The sequence below is a fragment of the Homarus americanus genome, unplaced genomic scaffold (genome assembly GCF_018991925.1).
Source record: "Homarus americanus isolate GMGI-L3 unplaced genomic scaffold, GMGI_Hamer_2.0 scaffold26069, whole genome shotgun sequence".
Taxonomy (NCBI): Eukaryota; Metazoa; Arthropoda; class Malacostraca; order Decapoda; family Nephropidae; genus Homarus; species Homarus americanus.
This window is the reverse complement of record NW_024752555.1, coordinates 63558-87888: the sequence shown is the minus strand read 5'-3', so window position 1 is coordinate 87888 and position 24331 is coordinate 63558. Positions and strand designations below refer to the sequence as shown.

At 44.2% G+C, this 24331-nt stretch overlaps 3 protein-coding genes across 3 annotated transcripts; 1 reads left to right on the top strand and 2 right to left on the bottom strand.

The window, feature by feature from the left end:
* Positions 1-8592: 8592 nt before the first annotated feature.
* On the bottom strand, positions 8593-9420 carry LOC121855133. The gene has a single exon (XM_042350000.1). It carries the CDS (start codon positions 9418-9420, stop codon positions 8593-8595), a length of 828 nt encoding a protein of 275 aa, XP_042205934.1.
* Positions 9421-11125: 1705 nt separating this feature from the next.
* On the bottom strand, positions 11126-18470 carry LOC121855132. Its single transcript, XM_042349999.1, has 2 exons — positions 18429-18470; positions 11126-11737 (listed from the first exon to the last, which is right to left on the bottom strand). Exons 1-2 carry the CDS (start codon positions 18468-18470, stop codon positions 11126-11128), a joined length of 654 nt encoding a protein of 217 aa, XP_042205933.1.
* A 2870-nt stretch (positions 18471-21340) lies between these two features.
* On the top strand, positions 21341-24109 carry LOC121855131. The gene is made up of 2 exons (XM_042349997.1): positions 21341-21541; positions 21839-24109. Exons 1-2 carry the CDS (start codon positions 21341-21343, stop codon positions 24107-24109), a joined length of 2472 nt encoding a protein of 823 aa, XP_042205931.1.
* The last annotated feature ends 222 nt before the right edge of the window (positions 24110-24331 follow it).

Genomic DNA, 24331 nt, shown 5'->3' with positions numbered 1-24331 from the left:
TTAATCGCTTTGTATTCCTTTCTAGATCATCTTGCTCGGCCTGTCTGGATTCCTTTTGATTTATTTTTTTTTTAATTTCTATGTAAGCCACATTTCGTTTTCTCATATATCATCGTCTATCTATTTGCTTTAAAATTTCATTTTTCATCCACTTAGTCTCTTTCCTCTTATGCCCTATAAGTTTTACCTCTCACTCTAACATCATTTCTCTGAATTATTAAATTGTTGTCCTGGTACTTGTTTATGTAAAAATGCTGAAAATCTACTCTCGATTTCCATTTCCTATTCTATTCCTCCCCTGGTTTGAGGTTATATAAGTCCCATTTGATTTTGACCATAGAATTTCTTCTTATTTTATGAATCAACTTTATTTGTTCACGAGTGGCGCAATGGGCTTAATGTACTTTATAGCGGCCACTTGGTGACGCCACCATCGCGGGAGGATAAAAAAAAAAAAAAAAAAAAAAATATATATATATATATATATATATATATATATATATATATATATAATCAACGACCTCACCAGCAAGGAATCGAACCCTCGACCTACTGGGTGGGACTAGGGAACGCTTACCGGCTAGGCCACAAGGACACTAAAAGCAGTTCTAGACTCTGTTATATTTCACACAAAGCCTGTTCATCGAGCTGATGGCGCCGTGAACCTCATTGGGAAACTGCCCGTGCCTCTTATGTGGTGTCAGTAGCATTTTACCGAATCCAGCTGGTATGAAACGCGAGGTACATATATATACTTCATTTTTAGTCCATATAACACGCGGACTTTGAACATATAATCAACGACCTCACCAGCAAGGAATCGAACCCTCGACCTACTGGGTGGGACTAGGGAACGCTTACCGGCTAGGCCACAAGGACACTAAAAGCAGTTCTAGACTCTGTTATATTTCACACAAAGCCTGTTCATCGAGCTGATGGCGCCGTGAACCTCATTGGGAAACTGCCCGTGCCTCTTATGTGGTGTCAGTAGCATTTTACCGAATCCAGCTGGTATGAAACGCGAGGTACATATATATACTTCATTTTTAGTCCATATACGCGGACTTTGAACATATAATCAACGACCTCACCAGCAAGGAATCGAACCCTCGACCCAGGTCGAGGTTCATGGTGAGGTCGTTGATTATATGTTCGAAGTCCGCGTGTTATATGGACTAAAAATGAAGTATATATATATATATATATATATATATATATATATATTGCTTCATCCTCCTATAGTGCCAGAATCCTTGCTTTCTCCTTTATAGAAGACGGGATAAGGGGTATTGAATTTAGTATTTTCACTTTGTGTACACCGCTTTTTGCACTTTGCTCCCACTACTTTTCAGTTTATTTTGGAGAGTTCAAAACTCGAAACAGTTAAATATTATTCGAATCAGTTTCATCAAAAGAAATATCATTGAAACAATACTCGAGACACGCTTCATAACAGTAGACAAAGTCTGTCTGTACAGACATTTTATAAACATATGTGAGTAAATAGGGCAAATATTAATAATATCATCGAAGACGGAATGCTGCACTGGTAGAAAACTTTTTGAGAGCTTTATGCGCTCGAATACTGTAGTACATCCATATTCATATCTACGGTTGAATACCGTATATATTTGGGTGATCTGTCATTGTAATATCTTTAAATCTGTCAAAGTAATCTGGTGGAATGTCGATTTATAATAAGATGGTATCAAAGGTTATGACGCAGTGGTATAATGCAAAATATTGTCTATATATAATGAATTTCCGTGGGAGTAAAGTGCAAAAACGGGGTATTATATGATACAGTACCAATATTCATTCAACTTTTCTTATTTGGTTAAATTATACAGGGGATAAACAAAATAATTTGCATATGAAGTTCTAAATGCTTCTTTTTCACACACACACACACACACACACACACACACACACACACACACACACACACACACACACACACACACACACACACACACACACACTACTACTACTACTACTTTTCTGTCACTCGGAATCGACTATGACGATCATCCAGCTATGGTAAAATGATATACGTTATTAGGGATGTTACCTAGGTTAATGAGTTATGAGGCGACTAAAGAGCCCAATACGGGACCGGCAGCGTCGTCCACATTCGATGCACACGTGGAGGGCTCCATATACTGTGGGAGAGGCGGTGGTAGCTTCTTTCCGACGTTGGCGCTTACCTGCCTCGGTTTGCAGTCGGGCTAACTCGAAAGTATTGACACCTCGTTTGGTGCTCCTCCAAATGTTACGATGTTGAGTAATCGACTCCCAGGTGTGAGGGTCTATTTGGCACCTTTTCAGGTTTGTCTTAAGACTATCCTTATACCTTTTCAATTGCCCGCCAACGTTACGTTTACTATTCGTTAGGTGGCCGTAAAGTAGTTGCTTTGGCAGTCTGGTGTCGTTCATGCAGGTAATATGGCCGATTCACCGTAGTTGTTCATGGATAATGGTAGCCTCAATGCTCCTCCAGTTGGTGTCAGCAAGAATGCTGGCATTTGTTCTCTTGTCTTCCCAGCGCACTCGGAGGATGGAACGTAGACTACGTTGGTGAAAGTTTTCAAGTGCCTTGACGTGCCTCCTGCATGTAACCCAAGTATCGCTGCCACATAGTAAGGTGGGCAGGACCACTGCTCGATATGCGAACAGATTTTTGGATAATTTCAGCTCCCTTTTGCTTAAGACACGATTTCGGAGTCCGCCCAAGGCTTGAGATGCACATCTGATCCGATGCTGAATCTCTTCATCGATGTCTGCGGTTGTGGACAGGTGGAAGCCGAGATACCGAAAGTGGGCAACATTAAAGAGTGTAGTACCGTTAAGCTGGATGGATAATGGAGGTGTGTCTGAACCAAGAGCAAGTTGATAGAGAATCTGAGTCTTATGTACATTCACCTCAAGGCCGAAGTGTGCATACTCGTCTGCATAGGTGTTCAGGACCTCCTGTAGGTCGTGTTCAGTGTGAGCAGAAAGGGAGAGGTCGTCTGCATACTGAAATTCAGTAATGGAAGCTGCCGACACCTTTGTTGTTGTCTGGAGTCGTCTTATGTTGAAAAGGCCCCCTTCACCCGGTACTCGATGTTCACCCAGCTGGCTAAATTGGCACTGGCACGAGTAAGGAAGGCAGCAAGAAGATGGAAAAGAAAGTTGGTGCCAGTACACACCCTTGTTTAACCCCTGTCTGGATGGGGAAGAACTCTGACTGGGTGCCATTGTGCAGGACACTGCCGTTTATGCCGTCGTGGAGTTGCCTCACAATGGCGCTGAATTTTGGTGTTCAGCCAAAACGGCTGAGGTTCCTTCAGAAGGCATCCCTGTTGACCGAGTCGAAGGCCTTGTTTAGGTTGATGAAAGCCATGTACAGGCCACGATGCTGTTCTCTGCACTTTTCCTGTATCTGGAGGGCATCTTTAAGAGCTTGGGGGATTTCCTCCTTTTCCCATATATCTCCAGGAGAGAATGGAGACGGCTGGTAAGTAGAGGTCCTCCTGCTTTATACACCTCGGTTGGGATTCCATCAGGCCCTAAGGGTTTGTTATTGTTTTTCTGCTTGATGGCAGTAGCTATCTCATCCAGGGATGGAGGATAGCAGAGGTGGGTCAGCTCTGGATGCTGAGGAACCTGCTGGGTAGTCAGGCCATATCGGTGTTTCGGTTGAGCAATGAATGGTAGTGCTCTTTCCAGTGCCGAAAAAGGCCTTCATCGTCTTTAATTATGTAGTTTCCGTCAAATGAGCGAAGGGGGCCTGCGCCACGAGTGACTGGCCCATAAAAATTTTTGTGGAATTGAAAATTTCGTGCATCTTGTGCTGATCTGCAAGTTTTTGTGCTTCACATGCTTTATTTTTAAGCCAGTCGTTCTATAGATTGCGAAGTTCTCGCTGGGTTACTGCTTTCTTATTGCGGAAGTTATCGGCTTTGGCCCGATACTGAGAGTTGTTCTGACAGTCAGTAAAAGCAGCACGTTTACCATAGATGAGTACTTTGATTGCCGGGACATTTTCATCAAACCAGTCCTTGTGTATTCTTTTGAACTGGCCGAGTGTCCCATTCGGCACTGGGATTCACCTTGTTTGCTGTTGGGTTTTTTATAAGCCGATGTTTGATCTGCTCTCTGAAAGAATGTACGACCGCTGGATTCTCCAGAAGCTTAGTATTAAAACCTCTTCTGGAGGCTTGCTGCCTTCGCCGTTTTAGGGCAACGTGAAGTGGGAGCTTGGGTCTGACAAGTCGATGATCAGTGTCAAAGTGGTCTGAGCCACGCATGGCAAGGGTGATGAGGACATCTAGGAGATCTCTTTCTCTGACAATGATGTAGTCAATGAGTTGTCAGTGTTTGAATCGTGGGTGTTGCCACGATCCCTTGAACTTGTCGGCCTGCCTAAACAAGGTATTGGTAATAGTGAGGTTGTGAGCAGCAAACTTGCTGGGAAGGAGTAGGCCATTGGGATTACACTTACCTAGTCCATTTCTCCCTATGGTTCCCTGCCAAATGTTAGCATCTCTGCCAACTCTTCTCTGGGGATAGAGGTTAGCACTCTGTAGAGGTCGGCATAAAAGGCCTCCTTGATGTCATCTTCTGCATCCGGTGTTTGGGCGTATGCACTGATGAAGAAGGCATGACGTGAGTGATTCAGTGGGACTTGAAGCGTCATGAAGAGCTCGTTGATCCAATTAGACATTTCAGGATGCATTGACGGATGGCAAATCCAACTCCATAAATGCGGTTTCTCTCTGCAGCAAGCTTACCCTTCCAGAAGAAGGTGTAGACAGACCCCTGTTCTGTGAGTTGGCCCTCATCTGGCAACCGGGGCTCACTGATGGCTGCTATGTAGATGTTATACCAAGCCAGCTGTTTTGCCACAAGGGCAGTTCTTCTCTCAGGAGGTGCATTTGTGCCAGTATCCAGAAGGGTCTTGACATTCCATGTAGCGACCATAAGAGGTTGCATGGTTTGTTTTTGTTTGGATCTGTGATTTTCATTGTGTTTTCGACCCCATAAGGATGATCTTACTGGGTGCAGTTGCCCAGTTAGGTTGGGTTTTTAGGCAGGCTATGTTTAGGGCACCTTTTCTAGTCCCCTCCCTGTGTGGGGTGAGGAGAGTGGCTCCTCGAAAGGGCTGCTCAGTCGCACAGACAGGACCGGATTGCAGTGCTGTCTAGATCCCAGTGCATAAACGACCATATTATCTGTGCCGCCCATCTGCAGAGTTGTGACAGACACACACACACACCTGTATGTTGTTGTCAGAAGGAGATTCCCGATGAATTCAGTCGCGTGTTAAATACTGAGAGAAGAGCTTAAAAAATAGTTACCAAATATCGAATTTATATATATATATATATATATATATATATATATATATATATATATATATATATATATATATATATATATATATATATATATATATATATATATATATATATATGCAAGTGAATCACTGTGGGTGCTCGTGAGCCAGGTAAAAGCTGATAACCACAAGGAAAGAAGGAAACACGAAGTTCCCAAGCGCTTTCGTGTAATTACACGAAAGTGCTTGTGAACTTCGTGTTTCCTTCTTTCCTTGTGATATATATATATATATATATATATATATATATATATATATATATACTCTCTCTTTCTCTATATATGTCGTACCTATTATATTTTATAACATGCTTCCATGTTGTTCCATATTAGTCCTGTAATGATGTGTTATATTTACTATTATATATTCTAGTCACCTTTCCCTGTGCTGTTAAGGTTTTAACTGTTATTATTTGTTCAAGCCCATCTTATTTCTTCATTTAGTATTGTAACAAGCATTCTTTGTTTCTCTAACGACCATCTGCATCGTTAAATGACCCATGTTTCACGGGCTTGTCGCACTGGCGGGAGCCGACCTTATATATAGTACCCACCAGCAGACGGAGTTCAGTCCAGTCCTCCTGTCATTCAGTCCACGTTCTTTTGAGTGACTCCCGTCACCTGTTACTTATACTTTATTTTATTTCTGTGTTGTTCCTGTCACCACCAATGTGATATAACTATGTGAGTACCTATTCATGTCTCTTATGTGTCCATCAGTGCTTGCTTAGTTACATTTAAGTAATTCAGTGTTGTTTCACTATAGTTAATTTCCGTGTCAGTTATTTTATATGTTTATGCAGTGTTAACTTAATCCAGTGCTTTATTTTTATTCTATATGTTTAAGCAGTTCTTTTGATGTTTCGATTTTTTAGTATCATTTGTATTATTTCGATAGTGAATCAATTTGTTGTGACAGTCTACGAGGCTCTTTATTGTGTTAGTATTTAATTTTATTAAATTCGTAAAGGTTTACTTTATTTATTTTTATTCCCTTTTGATTTAATTCACTTTTTTTTGTTTGGTTAAGCCTAGAACCAGGATATTAAAGTAAATTAAAATGACAAGCAATATGTATATATATATATATATATATATATATATATATATATATATATATATATATATATATATATATATATATATATATATATATATATATATATATATATATATATATATATATAAATTCGATATTTTGGTAACTATTTTGTAAGCCCTTCTTCCAGCATTTGACATGCTAGTGTATTCATTGGGAACCTTCTTCTGATAAGAACACAATACAGGTGAAATAATCGCTCTAGTAAACCTTGAGTGTTCACGAGCTCCGACATTCCTTTGTTTGGGGCTCTCACTGTTGTATTGTGTTGACGATCTGATTTTCTGGGTTATTCATCAGCAGCTGTGCACTATCAGTCCAACCAATTGTAACTTATCTCATGCCTGTACTCGTTCTCGTCAACAACGGAGGAGTCTGTTAATGCTCTGTAATTCAACCGTATTGCCGTGTCGGAGACTATATTTAAATTTGAAACTGTTACGACCTTGGCTTCTTAGGTTGTAACAAGGCAATCCAAATTCAACTTCTCTATGCATTATTCTTAAAGCTGAGTTAACTATATCATTATGGTTATATTTGTATCGAAGGTCCAAGTAATAGATCCCACTGAAATCATCACCTCATTATTATAGGGTATATTGAAAATCCTGAAGTAAATTTAATTACATATATCAATAAACAAAAAATAAATATATCATTTATGTACAAAATAAAACAAAGACAATCTAACTCTGATCAAACAAGTGACTCAACCAACTGACAAAATAATAATCATAAAAGTAATGACTAAACACTTATTTAAATTAACAAACTACTGTAAACGACGTGGTTGTCCATAAAGACGTAACTCATTGTAACACGCCAGTCAGGTGGTGAAAGGATATTTGGACTCACGATGTTCGACACGAACATTATAATTCGTTCAAACCTGTTGAATACAATTCATTTAGTATTTCAAATAAATCATTCATAGGCAATCACATAAATGTCTAATCCAATATATATTTCCATAACAATCATAGCTATGTAATCAGTCTAATCTCAACACTTGCACTGAGTACTTAATTTTCCATATTTTTAATGTCGTCACAATGATAAACAATGCAATGGCCACAGTTTACCTGTGTACACAATACAGTCAGTACCAGTTAAAACTTACGAGTTGAAAGTCTCAAGAGAAACCAGGTTAGGTGCTGCCTCTGTGATCTGAATAACTACAGAGGAACCAGGTTAGGTGTTGCCTCTGTGGTCTGAATAGCTACAGTGCCGATACACCCTGTTGTCGCCTCCTCAACCCTCTCTCGATGGGTGAGGGCTGCTGAGTCAGGTGATTATACACAAACAAGCTCCCTTAATACCACCCAGCACCTAACCTCCTCTAGGTCTCTCATCTTCAATCATCTCAACACTCTACATACTGTATACGGGCAGGCACACCCAATAAACATGACATGACTTACAGCCTAACATAATGTTTGTTTATGTGCCATCCTACTCATTACTGCTTGCGGTAACACCCACTCCGTTGAGCGTTCATGCTCAAAACAAGATCAGGCCTTTGATACTAAACTTTATAACGTTCTAGTCACCTAGTGACTATGCTGCCCTCCAGCTGCTGATTTTTAAGCTTGTCACTTTCATGTGACTATCGCTGCTCTCAGACTAGTAATACTTGTCAGCTCCTTAACTTTGTCACGTTCATGTGACTATGCTGGCCTCAGGCTGCTGATACTTAACTTTAATTTTGTCACATTCATGCGACTATGCTGCCCTCAGGCTGGTGGTATTTAACTTTAATTTTGTCACGTTCATGTGACTATGCTGCCCTCAGGCTGGTGGTATTTAACTTTAATTTTGTCACGTTCATGTGACTATGCTGCTCTCAGGCTCTGATACTTAACTTTGTCACATTCTTGTGACTATGCTGGCCTCAGGCTGCTGATACTTATCTTTAATTTTGTCACAGGTCGCAGCATTGTGGACGTCGTCGTCTTAACCACTGCCTGTCGTACAAGTCCATCCTCGCCAGCCTTGACTTCCATCACTCGACCAAGGTGCCATTTGTTGCGTGGACTATTTGCTTCTGCTATAATGATTAGGTCACCAAGGCGAAAGTTGCGCCATGGTCTGAAATGCACTTGTTGAATTCTGAGTTAAGGGAGGTACTCCGTCAGCCAGCGCTTCCAAAATTGATCTGCAAGGTACTGGACATGCTTCCACCTTCTGTGGTATGATTCGCCTATTGACCTTCCACCTAAGGGAAGATTACCCCTTTCACTTAAGTGCAAAAGATCAGCAGGCGTGAGAGCCTTTGGTTCATTTGGAGTGTTTGGAACTGGGGTGATTGGCCTCTCGTTAACTATGGCTTCCACTTCACAGAACATTGTTTGCAAACGTCCATCGTCTAAAACTTGTGAGCCCACAATCGCCTGCAGAACCTTTTTTACTGTGCGAATCTGCCTTTCCCATACTCCCCCCATGTATGGAGCAGCTGGTGGATTGAAGACCCAATCAATATCTGCTTTCAGTAAGGCGCCTCTGAGTCTGTCATCTTGCTCCCAACTTTTCACTGCCAGTTTGAGCTGTTTGGCTGCCCGTACCATGTTTGTCCCATTATCCGACCTAATACGCTCTGGTGTACCTCTGCGTCGTGAGAACCTTGTTATTGCGTTGAGGAAGGCAACTGCGTCTAATGAGGCCAAGACTTCTAGATGAACAGCCCTAATAGTTAAACATGTCAACAGACATCCCCAGCGCTTGACCTGTTTCCTCCCTTCCTTGATAATGAATGGACTAAAAGAGTTCGTTCCAGTGTAAACAAATGGAGCCTTTCCAGGAGTGACACGATCTATTGGTAAGTCAGCTTGCCTTTGATGCCGACTACTCCAGTTGTTCCGTCGGCACACTACACAGCATCGTATGATTCTATCAAGCAAGCGTCTGCCCTGGGAAATCCAATACCTTTGCCTCACACACGCCATCGCGTGTTCTCGTCCGGCATGTCCGGCTCTCTCTTAGTGCATCTCCCGCACCATGATTTCGGTGATGTGGTGGTCTCTAGGCAGCAAGATTGGCTCCTCACCACTTCGCCAAGAAGGGTTCCTTTAATTCTTCCCTTTGACCTGAGCAACGTTCGCTCGTCCAAGTAAGGTTCCAGTTTATATAGCTTATTGTCCTTCGGCAGCTCACCCTTTATGACAGTTTGGATTTCTTTCTCATAAGCCTCTTTCTGTACCAATTTTATAATTGTCTGCTCAGCCGACTGTAGTTCCTCAGTGCTTAGCCTCTTCACTTTGAGGCGCAGGTCTGCGGTCCTTGTACTGGACCCAAGCCACCAAATGAACCTTTTAATCCATGCCAACCCTTTCACCAAGCGGTACCATGATGAGTACCTGAGCCACAGTTTGGCGAGGGATCACTTTGACTGCTCGCTCACTGCCAGAGCAACTACAGAACTCTGGTGTACTTCTCGTTTCACCTCCAGTAAGTCGTTCAGAACTGCTGGCAGTTCCTTTCCCTTTGGCCACCGTTCTTCAACACTGAGTAGAAAGTCAGGACCTCGTATCCACCGAGATCCTGTAACCAGGTCCAGGACAGGTAATCCCCTCGTTGCATCATCTGCTGGGTTCAGCGATATGCCGACATGTCTCCACTGATCAGTTCTTGACAGCTCTTGTATAACTGCTATCCTGTTGGCTACAAACGTTTAAAATCGTCTGCTCGAATTGGCGATGTACTGCAAGACTAGCATGCTATCCGTCCAAAAATAAGATTCGTGTATGGTCATGGTTATTTCTCGGCGAATCGTTCGATCAGCGTTCACTGCCAGGACAGCTGCACAAAGTTCCAGCCTTGGTATTGTCAGTTGCTTGAGTGGGGCCAACTTGGCCCGTCCGTACACGAAAGAGCACTGGATACTTCGGCCAGAGTCTACCATTCTCAGATAAGTCACCACACCGTAAGCAGCCTGCGATGCATCACAGAAGGTGTGCAACTGTGCTGAGATGATTTCTTTAGCACATGCTGTTTTTAGGCATCTGGGTACACTTAATTTCCCTAGGTGGGCCAGTTCTCCTAGCTAGGTGCTCCAGGTCGTGTGATTAACAGCCGACAAGGGTTCGTCCCACCCTAATCGACTCCTGCATTCACACTGAAATAATATTTTAGCCCTGATGTTGAATGGGGCCACGAACCCCAGTGGGTCATAAATAGAACTGACCAGGCTTAGTACTCCTCTCCTGGTCACTGGCCTTGAGTTTGGTTGCACCTTGATGGCGAGCTGATCACCTTTCAGGAGCCACCTAACCCCCAGGGCTCGCTCCATTGGCAATTTGTCTTGCTTCAGATCAATTTCCTTCAATGCATTTTGCCTCTCCTCCGGTGGGATGGTAGCCAACACTCCTTTGTGATTACTGGCCTACTTAGTTACCGAAATCCTCCACACGCCAACAGTCTTTGAAGCTGACACGCTAACATCGATGCTTTAATTGATGAGTCCAGTGGCATGAGCAGGTCGTCAACGTAGAAGTTGATTTCCGCTTGCGCCACCATGTCGGGAAACTCGGATCTGTGGTCTTGAAATGTGCGCCGGAGAGCGTAAGTTGCACACGAAGGGCTCCACACCCTACCAAAGGTGTGCACCTTCATCCTGTAAGTTACTGACTCTCTACTCAGGTCCCCACTCTCCTACCAGAGGAATCTTAACGCATCTCGATGTTCTGGCGCTACATGGATTTGATGGTACATAGCCTCCACATCTGCCATGATGGCTGTAGTTCCTTGGCGAAACCCACACAGGACTCCAAGTAATTTGTTGTTGAAGTCTGGACCTTGTAGTACCTGGTCGTTCAGCGATGTCCTTTTGTGTTTGGCTGCACAGTCAAAAATTATGCGTACTTTGTTTGGCTTATTTGGGTTCAACACTGGGTGATGAGGCAGATACCAGACCAGTCCAGTATCTGACTCCAACTGGCACTTAGGCACTGATTCAACATATCCTTCAGCAAGCAGTTTATTTATTTCCTCTACGTATCCTTGTTGCAGCCGTGCGTCCTTGGATAGTCTCCTTGGAAGCCCATCTAGTCGACGCTGCGCCACGGCCTTGTTGTTTGGGAGTTCCGTGTTCTCATTACGGAACGGTATGGGAAATTGGTAATGACCATTAGTTTTGATGCCTGTCTCTGACCATAGCCTCAACACTCTTTTGTCCTCAAGTGAATGAGCTGCTGACTGCACGGCTCCTGTGTCCCCACTTTCCAGCTTATTCAGGTAATTTGAATTGCGTTCGTTTCCACCACTCTTAAATCAGGGCAAGTTCGTGTGCTTTGTCTCACTAAAATTATCAGGGCACGTTCGTGTGCCTTTACTTGTACTCATATATCAGGGCACATTCGTGTTCCTCGTCTTACACTCGCACCTGATATCATTACAAACTGTACATTGATATTTGGGTTATTTACAAAGCAATATCACTTCAGTCAACTATGACTGCTAATTGTGTTCTGTTCTTACGTCAGACAGCAATAATGACATGTGTTTTCATTCTCATATGCACTACAGTGGGAGTGATGAAGATCACCCAGACAAGACTATTTTCTGGACTAACAATGTAGGTTATGTATCTAAGCTACTGTGCCGAGTAGCAACCTTGTATATAAGCTTCTGTGCCGAGTAGCACCTATGTATATAATTACGTGGCAACACTGCACGTGTTATGTGGCAACATTGCCCCGAGGCTGCCATATGGCAATAGGGTGTGTCATAGGAGGGAAGATCAGCTAAAACTAATGGCCCATCACTTTTTTGGTAGATTTTAGTGTATATAAACAGAAAATAATTTCATTTTCAATATTTTGCAACCTTTTGCTAGGTAAATTTTAGCGTGAAATTTATCGAAAATATAACGTACAGCTGCATTATTGCATTACAATTAAATAGTGAACATTGCTTTCTGACTTCATTCTTTAACAACCCAACTAACAATATTTTTTTCTGTTTCAGATTCTGATGCATTTATAAGTTGATAATATTTGCGATGGCTGCTTGTGTCAGGACGAGGAACCAAAAATCAGCCATCTCAGTCACTATCTTGGGTCTGGGAGAGAGCTCCTGAAGTCGGAGGTTGCCTACATTGAGAGATGCTTTGAGATGGGGTGTTTAATCAGGCAAATCAGTGAAAAGAATCAATGAACTTACACAAACAAAGACATTGCCAGTGATATGACCAAAGCTGTCTTGGCACAGTACACTCTGGCTAACGCTCAGTTCAAGCCTCCAGTCATAACAAGTCAGAAGAAGATTAGTGAGAGACTGCTAGCCAGTTGGGAAAAGGCAAGAGATATCTCTCTTGGGAGAGGAAAACTTGCAGTTAAGGACAGCTTTGCCAAGCAACTGGACCAGTTATTTGACATAATTACTTGCAAGTGCCCAATTGTTCTCTGTCCTGAGTTTGGATGCGATCGTGACTGTAAATCCGAGGCCCACATCTCCTGTATTGCAAGCGTGAACTGAAGATTCCTGTGATCGAACTGGCATTTGTCAAAGCACAGAGAAGACTGGCAGTATAGGGGCTCTCATGATTTCTAGCCAAGATATTCCGGAGTCCAAGAGACAGGAGGCTGCCACAGAGAGACAGAAGAGGAGAAGAGTTGCCGAGGAAAAGAGACTTGAGAAGGCCCAGGGTGAGGTAAAAAAGGCCGATGATTGGAGTCAAGCTGATTCAGAGTTTAATGACTTCCCCATGGCTGATCCGAGTGCTGACCAGGAGAATGGTGACTTTGTCCCTAACCCAGAAAATAATGATCCCAAACCTTCCAGGCATAACATTCGAAATAGGAAAGATATCCCGAGCATAGCTCTGGCCAGCATGCGACACCACACTGGTCTCAGAGAAACTGCAGAGATAGCAACAGCTGCCTGGATTGACGGTGGTTTGATAACACCTGATGATGTTCACCTGGTGATAGATCATAACAAAGTAAGGAGAGGTCAGGAGAAACTTGTCAGTAACCTAGAAGAGAAGTTTGATAAGGGGATAAGAGAAAATGGAATCAATTGTTTGTTCTTTGATGGGAGAAGGGATGACACTAAAGTGTTCATGAAAGTTGGAGATTCTGACAAGTTGTTCCCTGCCATGGTGAAGGAGGAACACTACTCCTGCTGCAGTGAACCAGGAGGGGTATTTGTGGCATTTCACTCCAGAGAAAGATGACATCAGGAAACCAGCTGAGATAGTGGCAGATAACATTGTGAACTGGCTCAGAGAGAGGAACGTAGACCAGACCCTGCAGGCCATTGGAGGGGACAGCACCAACACGAACACAGGGTGACAAGGGGGGTCATACAGTGGATAGAGCGGAAGATTGGGAGGAAGCTGGTCTGGATTGTTTGTGACCTCCACACCAACGAGTTGCCACTCAGACATCTGATCCAGGAGCTGGATGGCATGACTCTTTCAAACAACAGATGGTCTGGTCCTCTTGGCAAGATGCTGGACTCTGCCACTGAGTTAGAAATAAATCCGAGCTTTGAAAAAATCACAGTTGGCCCTCCACTCGTTGAGCTTGCACATACTGTCATTGACGACCTGAGTACTGACCAGTACTACGGTTACATGATTTGCAGTGCCATCAAAACTGGGGTCATGCCTGATAGACTTGCTTACCTGCAGATAGGTCCAGTCTCACATTCTAGGTGGCTCACACGGCTCTCAGGTTCTGCAGAATTTGGGTCGCTCATCATAAACTGAAAGGAACCAGCTTCACAACCTGAGACTTATTGTCCAATTCATCGTGAGTGTCTACTTGCCAAATTGGTTCAACACCAAGGTCAAGTCATCGTTCTCCGAAGGTCCGAGGCATGTTCTCTTCCAGCTTGAGCTCCTGAGGAGTCAGCCAAGGAAGGTTGTTCAGATTGTGGAGCAGACTGTGAGGAGATCTTCCTGGTATGCTCATCCCGAGGCAGTTCTGCAGACAATGCTCTGCAGTAAGGATGAGGAGGAGAGAAGAGTGGCAGTCAAAAAGATCTTGGATATGAGACTTATGAGAGGATCTGGGCATGACGAATTAGTTGGTGACGATTCCTTCAGGGTCAGGAAGACTCCTGAAGTCAATCTAGGTGCCAAGACCCTCACTGATCTCATAGATCTGGATAACATCCAGGCTGGCAGTGAGCCCCCTCTTACCTGCAGCCTCACCAATGTTCAAGTCAGAGCTTTCCTGGACAACCCCATGCATGTCCCTGCCTGGCCCTCGCACACCCAGAGTATAGAGCGTTGTGTACAGCAAGTGAGCGAGGCCAGCAGTCACGTGTACAGCCAGGAGAGGAGGGAAGGCTACATCCGAGCTCAGGTGGTCAGCAGGGAGGTGATGAGTAGAAACAGAAGCAAGAAAGACATGTTCTCTATGGTGTGCAGCAACACCGGGTCGTAGTAGTAAAACCGGTTTTTGTATTTGATGATTTTGTTTTCTAAAGGAATATTAAATTTAATAAATGTGTCAAGATCATTCGTTTCACTATTCTGGATCATTTTCATCCTAATAAATTAACCTGATACATTTACTTTACTTTAAATAAGCTATTTAGTGGTGTTGGTAAAAGGGTGGGAATACTGAATTTTCATAAGATTTCAAGTTAAAATTTACCTAGCAAAAAATGAAAACTTTTCAAATCTGAAGATATCACATGATTCTGCACATAGAACTACATCATTAATACCATGGGCCGATTTTTCAAACTCAAACAAAAAAAATTCGCCTCCGTATGACACACCCTAATATGGCAAGGCAGTCTCAGTCTGACTTCGTGGGCCGTGCATGGCACACGCTAGTCACCACTTGTATTTCTCCTATCCGAATAAATGGACTTCAGTGTTACCCGGTGTTTCCCTACCCATCACTGCTTTCTTCAGGGAACACTTGGAACCTTCAAACAAGGTTTAACTATTATCGATGCGAGAAGTATACTGACGTTGCACTGCACTTCTCGCCACTGGATACGCACACATACACACCAACACGCACGCACTCGTCCCTCGAGTGACGCGTGTTGGTGAGCCAAGCTATACTAAGAGTGGCTGAGCTCACTCTGTCAACACAATTTTCTTCAATTACAAAAGGTTCAAATATTATCGCCACTATAAATCTACGGGTGTTGCACTGTAATCCGTGGCACTGGGAATACGCGCGCGCGCACGCACACACTCACGAGCATCCCTCCAGTGGGTTGAGTTGAGTTGACCTTGGTTACTCTGCTGCCCGTTAGTTGATTCAAGCTAACACACTGCTACACAGTAGACATCCACGTTTGACTGTAACGGCCAGTCAGGAGATTAAAGGATACTTAGACTCGTGACGTTGGACACGAACATTATAATTTGTTCAAACCTGTTGAATACAATTCATTTAGTATTTCAAATATATCATACATAGGCAATCACATAAATGTCTAATCCAATATATATTTACATAACAATCATAGCTATGTAATCAGTCTAATCTTAACACTTACAATGAGTACTTAATTTTCCATATTTTTATGTAGTCACAATGATAAACAATGCAATGGACACAGTTTACCTGTGAACACAATACAGTAAGTACCAGTTAAAACTTACTTGTTGAAAGTCTCAAGAGAAACCAGGTTAGGTGCTGCCTCTGTGATCTGAATAACTACAGAGGAACCAGGTTAGGTGTTGCCTCTGTGGTCTGAATAGCTACAGTGTCGATACACCCTGTTGTCGCCTCCTCAACCCTCTCTCGATGGGTGATGGCTTCTGAGTCAGGTGATTATACACAAACAAGCTCCCTTACTACCACCCAGCACCTAACCTCCTCTAGGTCTCTCATCTTCAATCATCTCAACACTCTACATACTGTATACGGGCAGGCACACCCAATAAACATGACATGACTTACAGCCTAACATAATGTTTGTTTATGTGTCATCCTACTCATTACTGCTTGCGGGAACACTCATAAACAAGTAAGTTATCTTATTGTGGCGTGCTGAAATATGCCTAACCACAATCTCACATATAAATCACTATATAATACTTGGTGTTCTTAAAAGTCGAGAAAGGTTTACACGTTATACCACTAGAAATATACAATAGGAGAGTAAATACTTATCTTATGACTGCCAGCCCAATACTAAAGTCACCCGGCTCTGAGAGATAAAACTAAGCGACCAGAGATGGGCGGAAATAATGTCAAAACAAAAAACATTCAAGTTGCAAATCCACAAATAACTATCGAATATTCACTCATTCATTAGTATTCGAGATTAATACAATAAACATTACTTTGTTTCGCTAAATGCATCGAAACTAATGTTACTATATTCAAGAATAACATATCATATCTAAATTTTAACTGCTGTTAAACTACCTTAAATAAATCAATGCATTACTGTACTTTTTATGCTTCAGTGTCTACACAACGAATCATTCTAAGTTCATAGTCCGACCAGTAATCTATTCTTTGGTTCTTATTCCGACACTCGTAACAGAGACAATTGATGATAGAAGAAGTAACTGGGGTTCTTGATTGGGTGGGCCAGTAACTAAACTCCTGGAGAAAAAAAAGACTGGAACCTTTTCAAGAAAGTAAGAAATGAAGCTTTGAAATGGAGTGTAAATGGCTCGAGTAAAGTTGAACGGAGAAAACTAGTGAAGCGCAAGAAACGAGTGTGATCAGAATGTGTAGCTGACCTTGGCCCTGAGTTGCAGCCGCTGCAGGAATCCCGAGCATCAGCTTGAAGTCTGGCAGCCAACAGTCTGGTATGGCTGTCCGTGGAGATTTGTTGTCTCTGTGTCTGTCTCTTACATATAAGCTTCCTCCAAACCCATTTTTATTTCTAAGTCCAAATACTTTCTTTAAAGTAAAATTTTTCGCTAAATCCAATTGTTACCGCAAGCCGTACATAATTATGATGACATATAATCAAATGTTATGTTAGGCTGTAACTCACAATGTAGAGTGTTGAGATGGTTGAAGATGAGAGGCCCAGAAGGAGGTTGGAGGGTGTGAAGTGAGTTTGTTTATGTATAATTATAATCACCTGACTCAGCCATAGCTGACCAGCCAAGGGGCCAGGCTATAGGGTGGGCATTTCAGTATAGCTACCCATATCTTAGAGTCAACACCTACCCTGACTTCTTTCTAGACTTTCAACACGTAAGTTTAACTAGTACTTATTGTGTACACAGGTAGACTGTATCATTGTTTTTGTGTTATGTAAATATATATTGGATTAAACATTTATGTAAGAGTGCCTATGTATGACTTATTTGAAATACTAAATGAATTGAATTCAACAGGTTTGACCGAATTATAATGTTCGTGTACGACGTGAGAAGTATTATTCACTCTCTAACCGTCTGATTGGCGGTTACAGTCAAACGTGAATGTCTACTGTGTAGCAGTGCTACCTTGAACCAACGCGCGGGCAGCAGTAACCAAGGTCAACTTAACTCAACCCAATGGAGGGATGAGCGTGAGTGTGTGCGTGCGCGCGCGCGTGTTCCCAGTGCCACGGATTACAGTGCAACGCCCGTAGATTTATAGTGGCGATAATACTCGAACATTTTGTTATTGAAGAAAATATTGTTGTCAGAGTGAGCTCAGCCACTCTTAGTGTAGCGTGTGGGTGTGGATGTGTGTGTATCCAGTGGCGAGTAAGTGCAGTGCAACGTCCGTATACTTCTCGCATCGATAATAGTTAAACCTTGTTAGTCCAGAAAATAGTCTTGTCTGGGTGGTCTTCATCACTCCCAGTGTAGTGCATATGTGAATGAAAACACATGTCATTATTGTTGTCTGGCGTAAGTGCAGAACACAATTAGCAGTCATAATTGACTGAAGTGATATTGCTTTGTAAATAACCCAAATATCAATGTAAAGTCTGTAATGATATCAGGTGCGAGTGTATGACGAGGCACACGAACGAGCCCTGATTCAAGAGTGGTGGAAACGAACGCAATTCAAATTACCTGAATAAGCAAGATGTCGGAGATTGGGTATATTGATGACATGGAAGGAGAGTCGGAACTAGATAGAAGCAAACATTTTGACCTAATGACAATGGATCCGCCCGCCGAGGTACAATCAGAGAGTGGTGAAACAGGAAATGAGCTTGCAATACCAGGAGATCCACGGGAAGGTCACAGTAGGGAATTGTATTAACAACAAGCAGTGGCCAGAGCTGAGGCAGCGTCGGATGAAGTAAACCGAGCCCTGTGAGAGCTTAAGGCAGGGTGGATGAAAACGATGCACACTGGAATGATGGCGGGTCAAGAGACATCAGCACTAACACGAAGAAGTGACAGCTCACAGCCTTCGACAGAGAACTCCAGCAATTATGAGAAGCCAATAGTACGGGAAGAAACCCAGCAACAGACATCGGTCAATGTCGAGAAAATGGGATCGTCGTTACCGCCAATGCTTGCAAACAAAGCGCCTCAAGTCACAATTATGCATCCACAGGGAGAATCAGAGAAGGGTGAAGAAATAAGAGAGCTAGTGGCTACGATGCGCATGCCGCAAGCCACCCTTCCCAAGTTTAAAGGACAAGGGCGGGCGGAGTTTTGGACCTTTATGCATGCCTTCCGTCGATACATGACAAATGCGGCCGTGCCAGAGAAGTACAAGTACCAACTGCTCATGGATGCTTGTGAAGGAGAAGAGTTACATCAAGCAATCATGGGATGCGACTATCTAGAGCCAGACAGAGCCTACAACAAGGAAATCAAGATCCTGGAGGCAAGGTTTGGAGATAAGTATGCATATGCGGACCAGCTGGTAAAAAGGCTCATAGACGCTCGCTCAGTGGGGGCTTTCGACGACGAAGGGCTGCGAAAACTGGCATCTCAGCTATGGGTTGCAGAAAGCCATCTGGAGAATCTGAACTTGATGTCTGAACTTGAATCAAGGCAGACCTTCAGAACGCTGGTGACTAAGCTTCCCCCCAAATTGAGGGAACGCTGTGTGGATGATGTACGAAATTATCAGAAGTCGACAGGACACAGAACAGGGCTGGTGAAGCGGTTAGCGCTATATTTGGAGGAGAAAGCGGTGACGATGGATGACATGGCTCTGCTATCAAGCGAGGACAGTCAAGAAGGAAGTAAGAAAAGACCAGAAGGATCATCGTCAAGCAAACGTGCCGTGGGCCTAGTGACTATCAGTGAAGCGAAAGGCAATAGAGGAGAAACAAGCTCTGGAAAAGGCTCGTGCCCAGTGTGTTCCAGAGCACATGGATTAGCAGGGTGCGACGAATTCTGGAGCATGTCAGTGAGGGAGAGGTTAGAGAGGGTAAAAAGATTACGTTGCTGTTTCTTGTGTCTGAAAATGGGCCACCTTGTTGCTGAGTGTTGGTCACGCTTCAGGTGTGGCACTGATGGGTGCAAAGAGAAGCATTCTAGACTGTTGCATCAAGAACGAAGGGAGGCACTTACTGCAAGTATGTCAAACACAAGCAAGGGTGGCGTAAAGCGAAATTTTCAAGGTCTCGTGAAATAGGAGTCAGTGGTAGGCACCTCTGCTGGTGGCATGGCCCACAAAGCCAACGACAATTCGAACACGGCCGGAAAAATAGGCCATGTCTATGCTACAGGGACAAAGGACGCCCATGAAAACCCATACAGCTGCGAAAGCGACATCTGACTATCGACGAAAAATGCCAAGATTGTACTGCCCATAGTGAGTGTGAAGATTCGGGGAAAGGACTCACACCAACAAAATCACATCAGAACTTTAGCTCTCTTGGACTCAGGCAGCGACAGGTTGTATTGCACCAAAGATCTGGCACAGAAACTAAGGGTGAAAGGGACACCTACCCTGGTAACCATGGGTACACTTGCCCAAGAGATGATACTCGAGTCAGCGGAGGTAGATCTAGAAGTCGTTGGCGCAGGCAAGAAACGAGGCAGAACCATACTTATGCCGAAAGTACTCATTATACAAAATTTCCCCACAACGCTGTACAACTCCGTAGCGAACACAAGTGATATCTCAAGGTGGACCCATCTGCGAGGTGTGGAATTACCAGAATTGCAGAGCAACAGCATAGAAATTCTGATAGGACAAGATGTGCCACAGGCCCTGGTACCCTTGGAGGTCAGAGCAGGAATGGATGGAATGAAATTCGCCATAAAAACGCGACTGGGTTGGACAGTAAATGGACCGGTGGGGCAACAAGACACACAAGAGGTTGCATGTCAGGATACCTGATGACCGAAACTGTCGTGAGTCCTGAAACCCGTCAGGAAAGACAAGTTAAGCTTTTTGGGGAGCTGGAAAGTGGGGACACAGGAGCCGTGCAGTCAGCAGCTCATTCACTTGAGGACAAAAGAGTGTTGAGGCTATGGTCAGAGACAGGCATCAAAACTAATGGTCATTACCAATTTCCCATACCGTTCCGTAATGAGAACACGGAACTTCCAAACAACAAGGCCGTGGCGGAGCGTCGACTAGATGGGCTTCGAAGGAGACAATGCAAGGACACACGGCTGCGACAAGGATACGTAGAGGAAATAAATAAACTGCTTGCTGAAGGACATGCTCAATCAGTGCCTAAGTGCCAGTTGGAGTCAGATACTGGACTGGTCTGGTATCTGCCTCATCACCCGGTGTTGAACCCAAATAAGCCAAACAAAGTACGCACAGTTTTTGACTGTGCAGCCAAACACAAAAGGACATCGCTGAACGACCAGGTACTACAAGGTCCAGACTTCAACAACAAATTACTTAGAGTCCTGTTTAGGTTTCGCCAGGAACTACAGCCATCATGGCAGATGTGGAGGCTATGTACCATCAAATCCATGTAGCGCCAAAACATCGAGATGCGTTAAGATTCCTCTGGTGGGAGAATGGGGACCTGAGTAGAGGGTCAGTAACTTACAGGATGAAGGTGCACACCTTTGGTGGGGTGTGGAGCCCTTCATGTGCAACTTACGCTCTCCGGTGCACATTCCAAGACCACAGATCCGAGTTTCCCGACATGGTGGCGCAAGCGGAAGTCAACTTCTACGTTGACGACCTGCTCATGTCGCTGGACTCATCAAATGAAGCATCAATGTTAGCGTGTCAGCTTCGAAGACTGTTGGCGTGTGGATGATTTAGGGTAATTAAGTGGGCCAGTAATCACAAAGGAGTGTTGGCTACCATCCCACCGGAGGAGAGGCAAAATGCACTGAAGGAAATTGATCTGAGGCAAGACAAATTGCCAATGGAGCGAGCCCTGGGGGTTAGGTGGCTCCTGGAAGGTGATCAGCTCGCCATCAAGGTGCAACCAAACTCAAGGCCAGTGACCAGGAGAGGAGTACTAAGCCTGGTCAGTTCTATTTATGACCCACTGGGGTTCGTGGCCCCATTCATCATCAGGGCTAAAATATTATTTCAGTGTGAATGCAGGTGTCGATTAGGGTGGGACGAACCTTTGTCGGCTGTTAATCACACGACCTGGAGCACCTGGCTAGGAGAACTGGCCCACCTAGGGAAATTAAGGGTACCCAGATGCCTAATAACAGCATGTGCTAAAGAAATCATCTCAGCACAGTTGCACACCTTCTGCGATGCATCGCAGGCTGCTTACGGTGCGGTGACCTATCCGAGAATGGTAGACTCTGGCGGAAGTATCCAGTGCTCTTTCGTGTACGGACGGGCCAAGCTGGCCCCACTCAAGCAACTAACAATACCAAGGCTGGAACTTTGTGCAGCTGTCCTGGCAGTGAACGCTGATCGAACGATTCGCCGAGAAATGACCATGACCATACACGAATCTTATTTTTGGACGGATAGCATGCTAGTCTTGCAGTACATCGCCAATTCGAGCAGACGATTTCAAACGTTTGTAGCCAACAGGATAGCAGTCATACAAGAGCTGTCAAGAACTGATCAGTGGAGACATGTCGGCACATCGCTGAACCCAGCAGATGATGCAACGAGGGGATTACCTGTCCTGGACCTGGTTGCAGGATCTCGGTGGATACGAGGTCCTGACATTCTACTCAGTGTTGAAGAACGGTGGCCAAAGGGAAAGGAACTGCCAGCAGTTCTGAACGACTTACTGGAGGTGAAACGAGAAGTACACCAGAGATCTGTAGTTGCTCTGGCAGTGAGCGAGCAGTCAAAGTGGTCCCTCGCCAAACTGTGGCTCAGGTACTCATCATGTTACCGCTTGGTGAAAGGGTTGGCATGGATTAAAAAGTTCATTTGGTGGCTTGGGTCCAGTACAAGGACCGCAGACCTGCGCCTCAAAGTGAAGAGGCTAAGCACTGAGGAACTACAGTCGGCTGAGCAGACAATTATAAAATTGGTACAGAAAGAGGCTTATGAGAAAGAAATCCAAACTCTCATAAAGGGTGAGCTGCCGAAGGACAATAAGCTATATAAACTGGAACCTTACTTGGACGAACTAACGTTGCTCAGATCAAAGGGAAGAATTAAAGGAACCCTTCTTGGGCGAAGTGGTGAGGAGCCATTCTTGCTGCCTAGAGACCACCACATCACCGAAATCATGGTGCGGGAGATGCACGAAGAGAGAGCCGGACATGCCGGACGAGAACACACGATGTCGTGTGTGAGGCAAAGGTATTGCATTCCCCAGGGCAGACGCTTGCTTGATAGAATCATACAACGCTGTGTAGTGTGCCGACGGAACAACTGGAGAAGTCGGCATCAAAGGCAAGCTGACTTACCAATAGATCGTGTCACTCCTGGAAAGGCTCCATTTGCTTATATTGGAACGGACTGTTTTGATCCATTCACTTTCAAGGTAGGAAGGAAGCAGGTTAAGCGCTGGGGATATCTGTTTACATGTCTAACTATTAGGGCTGTTCATCTAGAAGTCTTGGCCTCATTAGACGCAGATGCCTTCCTCAACGCAATAACAAGGTTCTCACGACGCAGATTTACACCAGAGCGTATTAGGTCGGATAATGGGACAAACATGGTACGGGCAGCCAAAGAGCTCAAACTGGCAGTGAAAAGTTGGGAGCAAGATGACAGACTCAGAGGTGCCTTACTTAAAGTAGATATTGACTGGGTCTTCACTCCACCAGCTGCCCCATACATGGGTGGAGTGTGGGAAAGGCAGATTCGCGCAGTAAAGAAGGTTTTGGAGGCGATTGTTTGCTCACAAGTTTTAGACGATGAACGTCTGCAAACACTGTTCTGTGAAGTGGAAGCCATAGTTAACGAGATGCCAATCATCCCGGTTCCAAACACTCCAAATGAACTAAAGGCTCTCACTCCTGCTGATCTTTTGCACTTAAGTCAAAGGGGTAATCTTCCCTTAGGTGGAAGGTCAATAGGCGAATCATACCACAGAAGGTGGAAGCATGTCCAGTACCTTGCAGATCAATTTTGGAAGCGCTGGCTGTCGGAGCACCTCCCTCAACTCAGAACTCGACAAGTGCATTTCAGACCACGGCGCAACTTTCGCCCTGGTGACCTAATCATTATAGCAGAAGCAAATAGTCCACGCAACAAATGGCACCTTGGTCGAGTGATGGAAGTCAAGGCTGGAGAGGATGGACTTGTCCGACAGGCAGTGGTTAAGACGACGACGTCCACAATGTTGCGACCTGTGACAAAATTATGCTTGTTGGAGGGAGCAATGGAAAGGGTTGACGGAGTCGGCCAGGAGAATGAATTGGGTATCCACACATGAAGATGATGATGTCCGACCGTCAAAGGACCGAGATGTCAGAAGGAACTGATAAATACCACAAGCCCGAGGGCAGCTTAGTCACAAGAATGTGACAAAGTTAAATACCACCAGCCTGAGGGCAGCATAGTCACGAGAACGTGACAAAATTAAAGTTAAATACCACCAGCCTGAGGGCAGCTTAGTCACAAGGACGTGACAAAGTTAAATAACACCAGCCTGAGG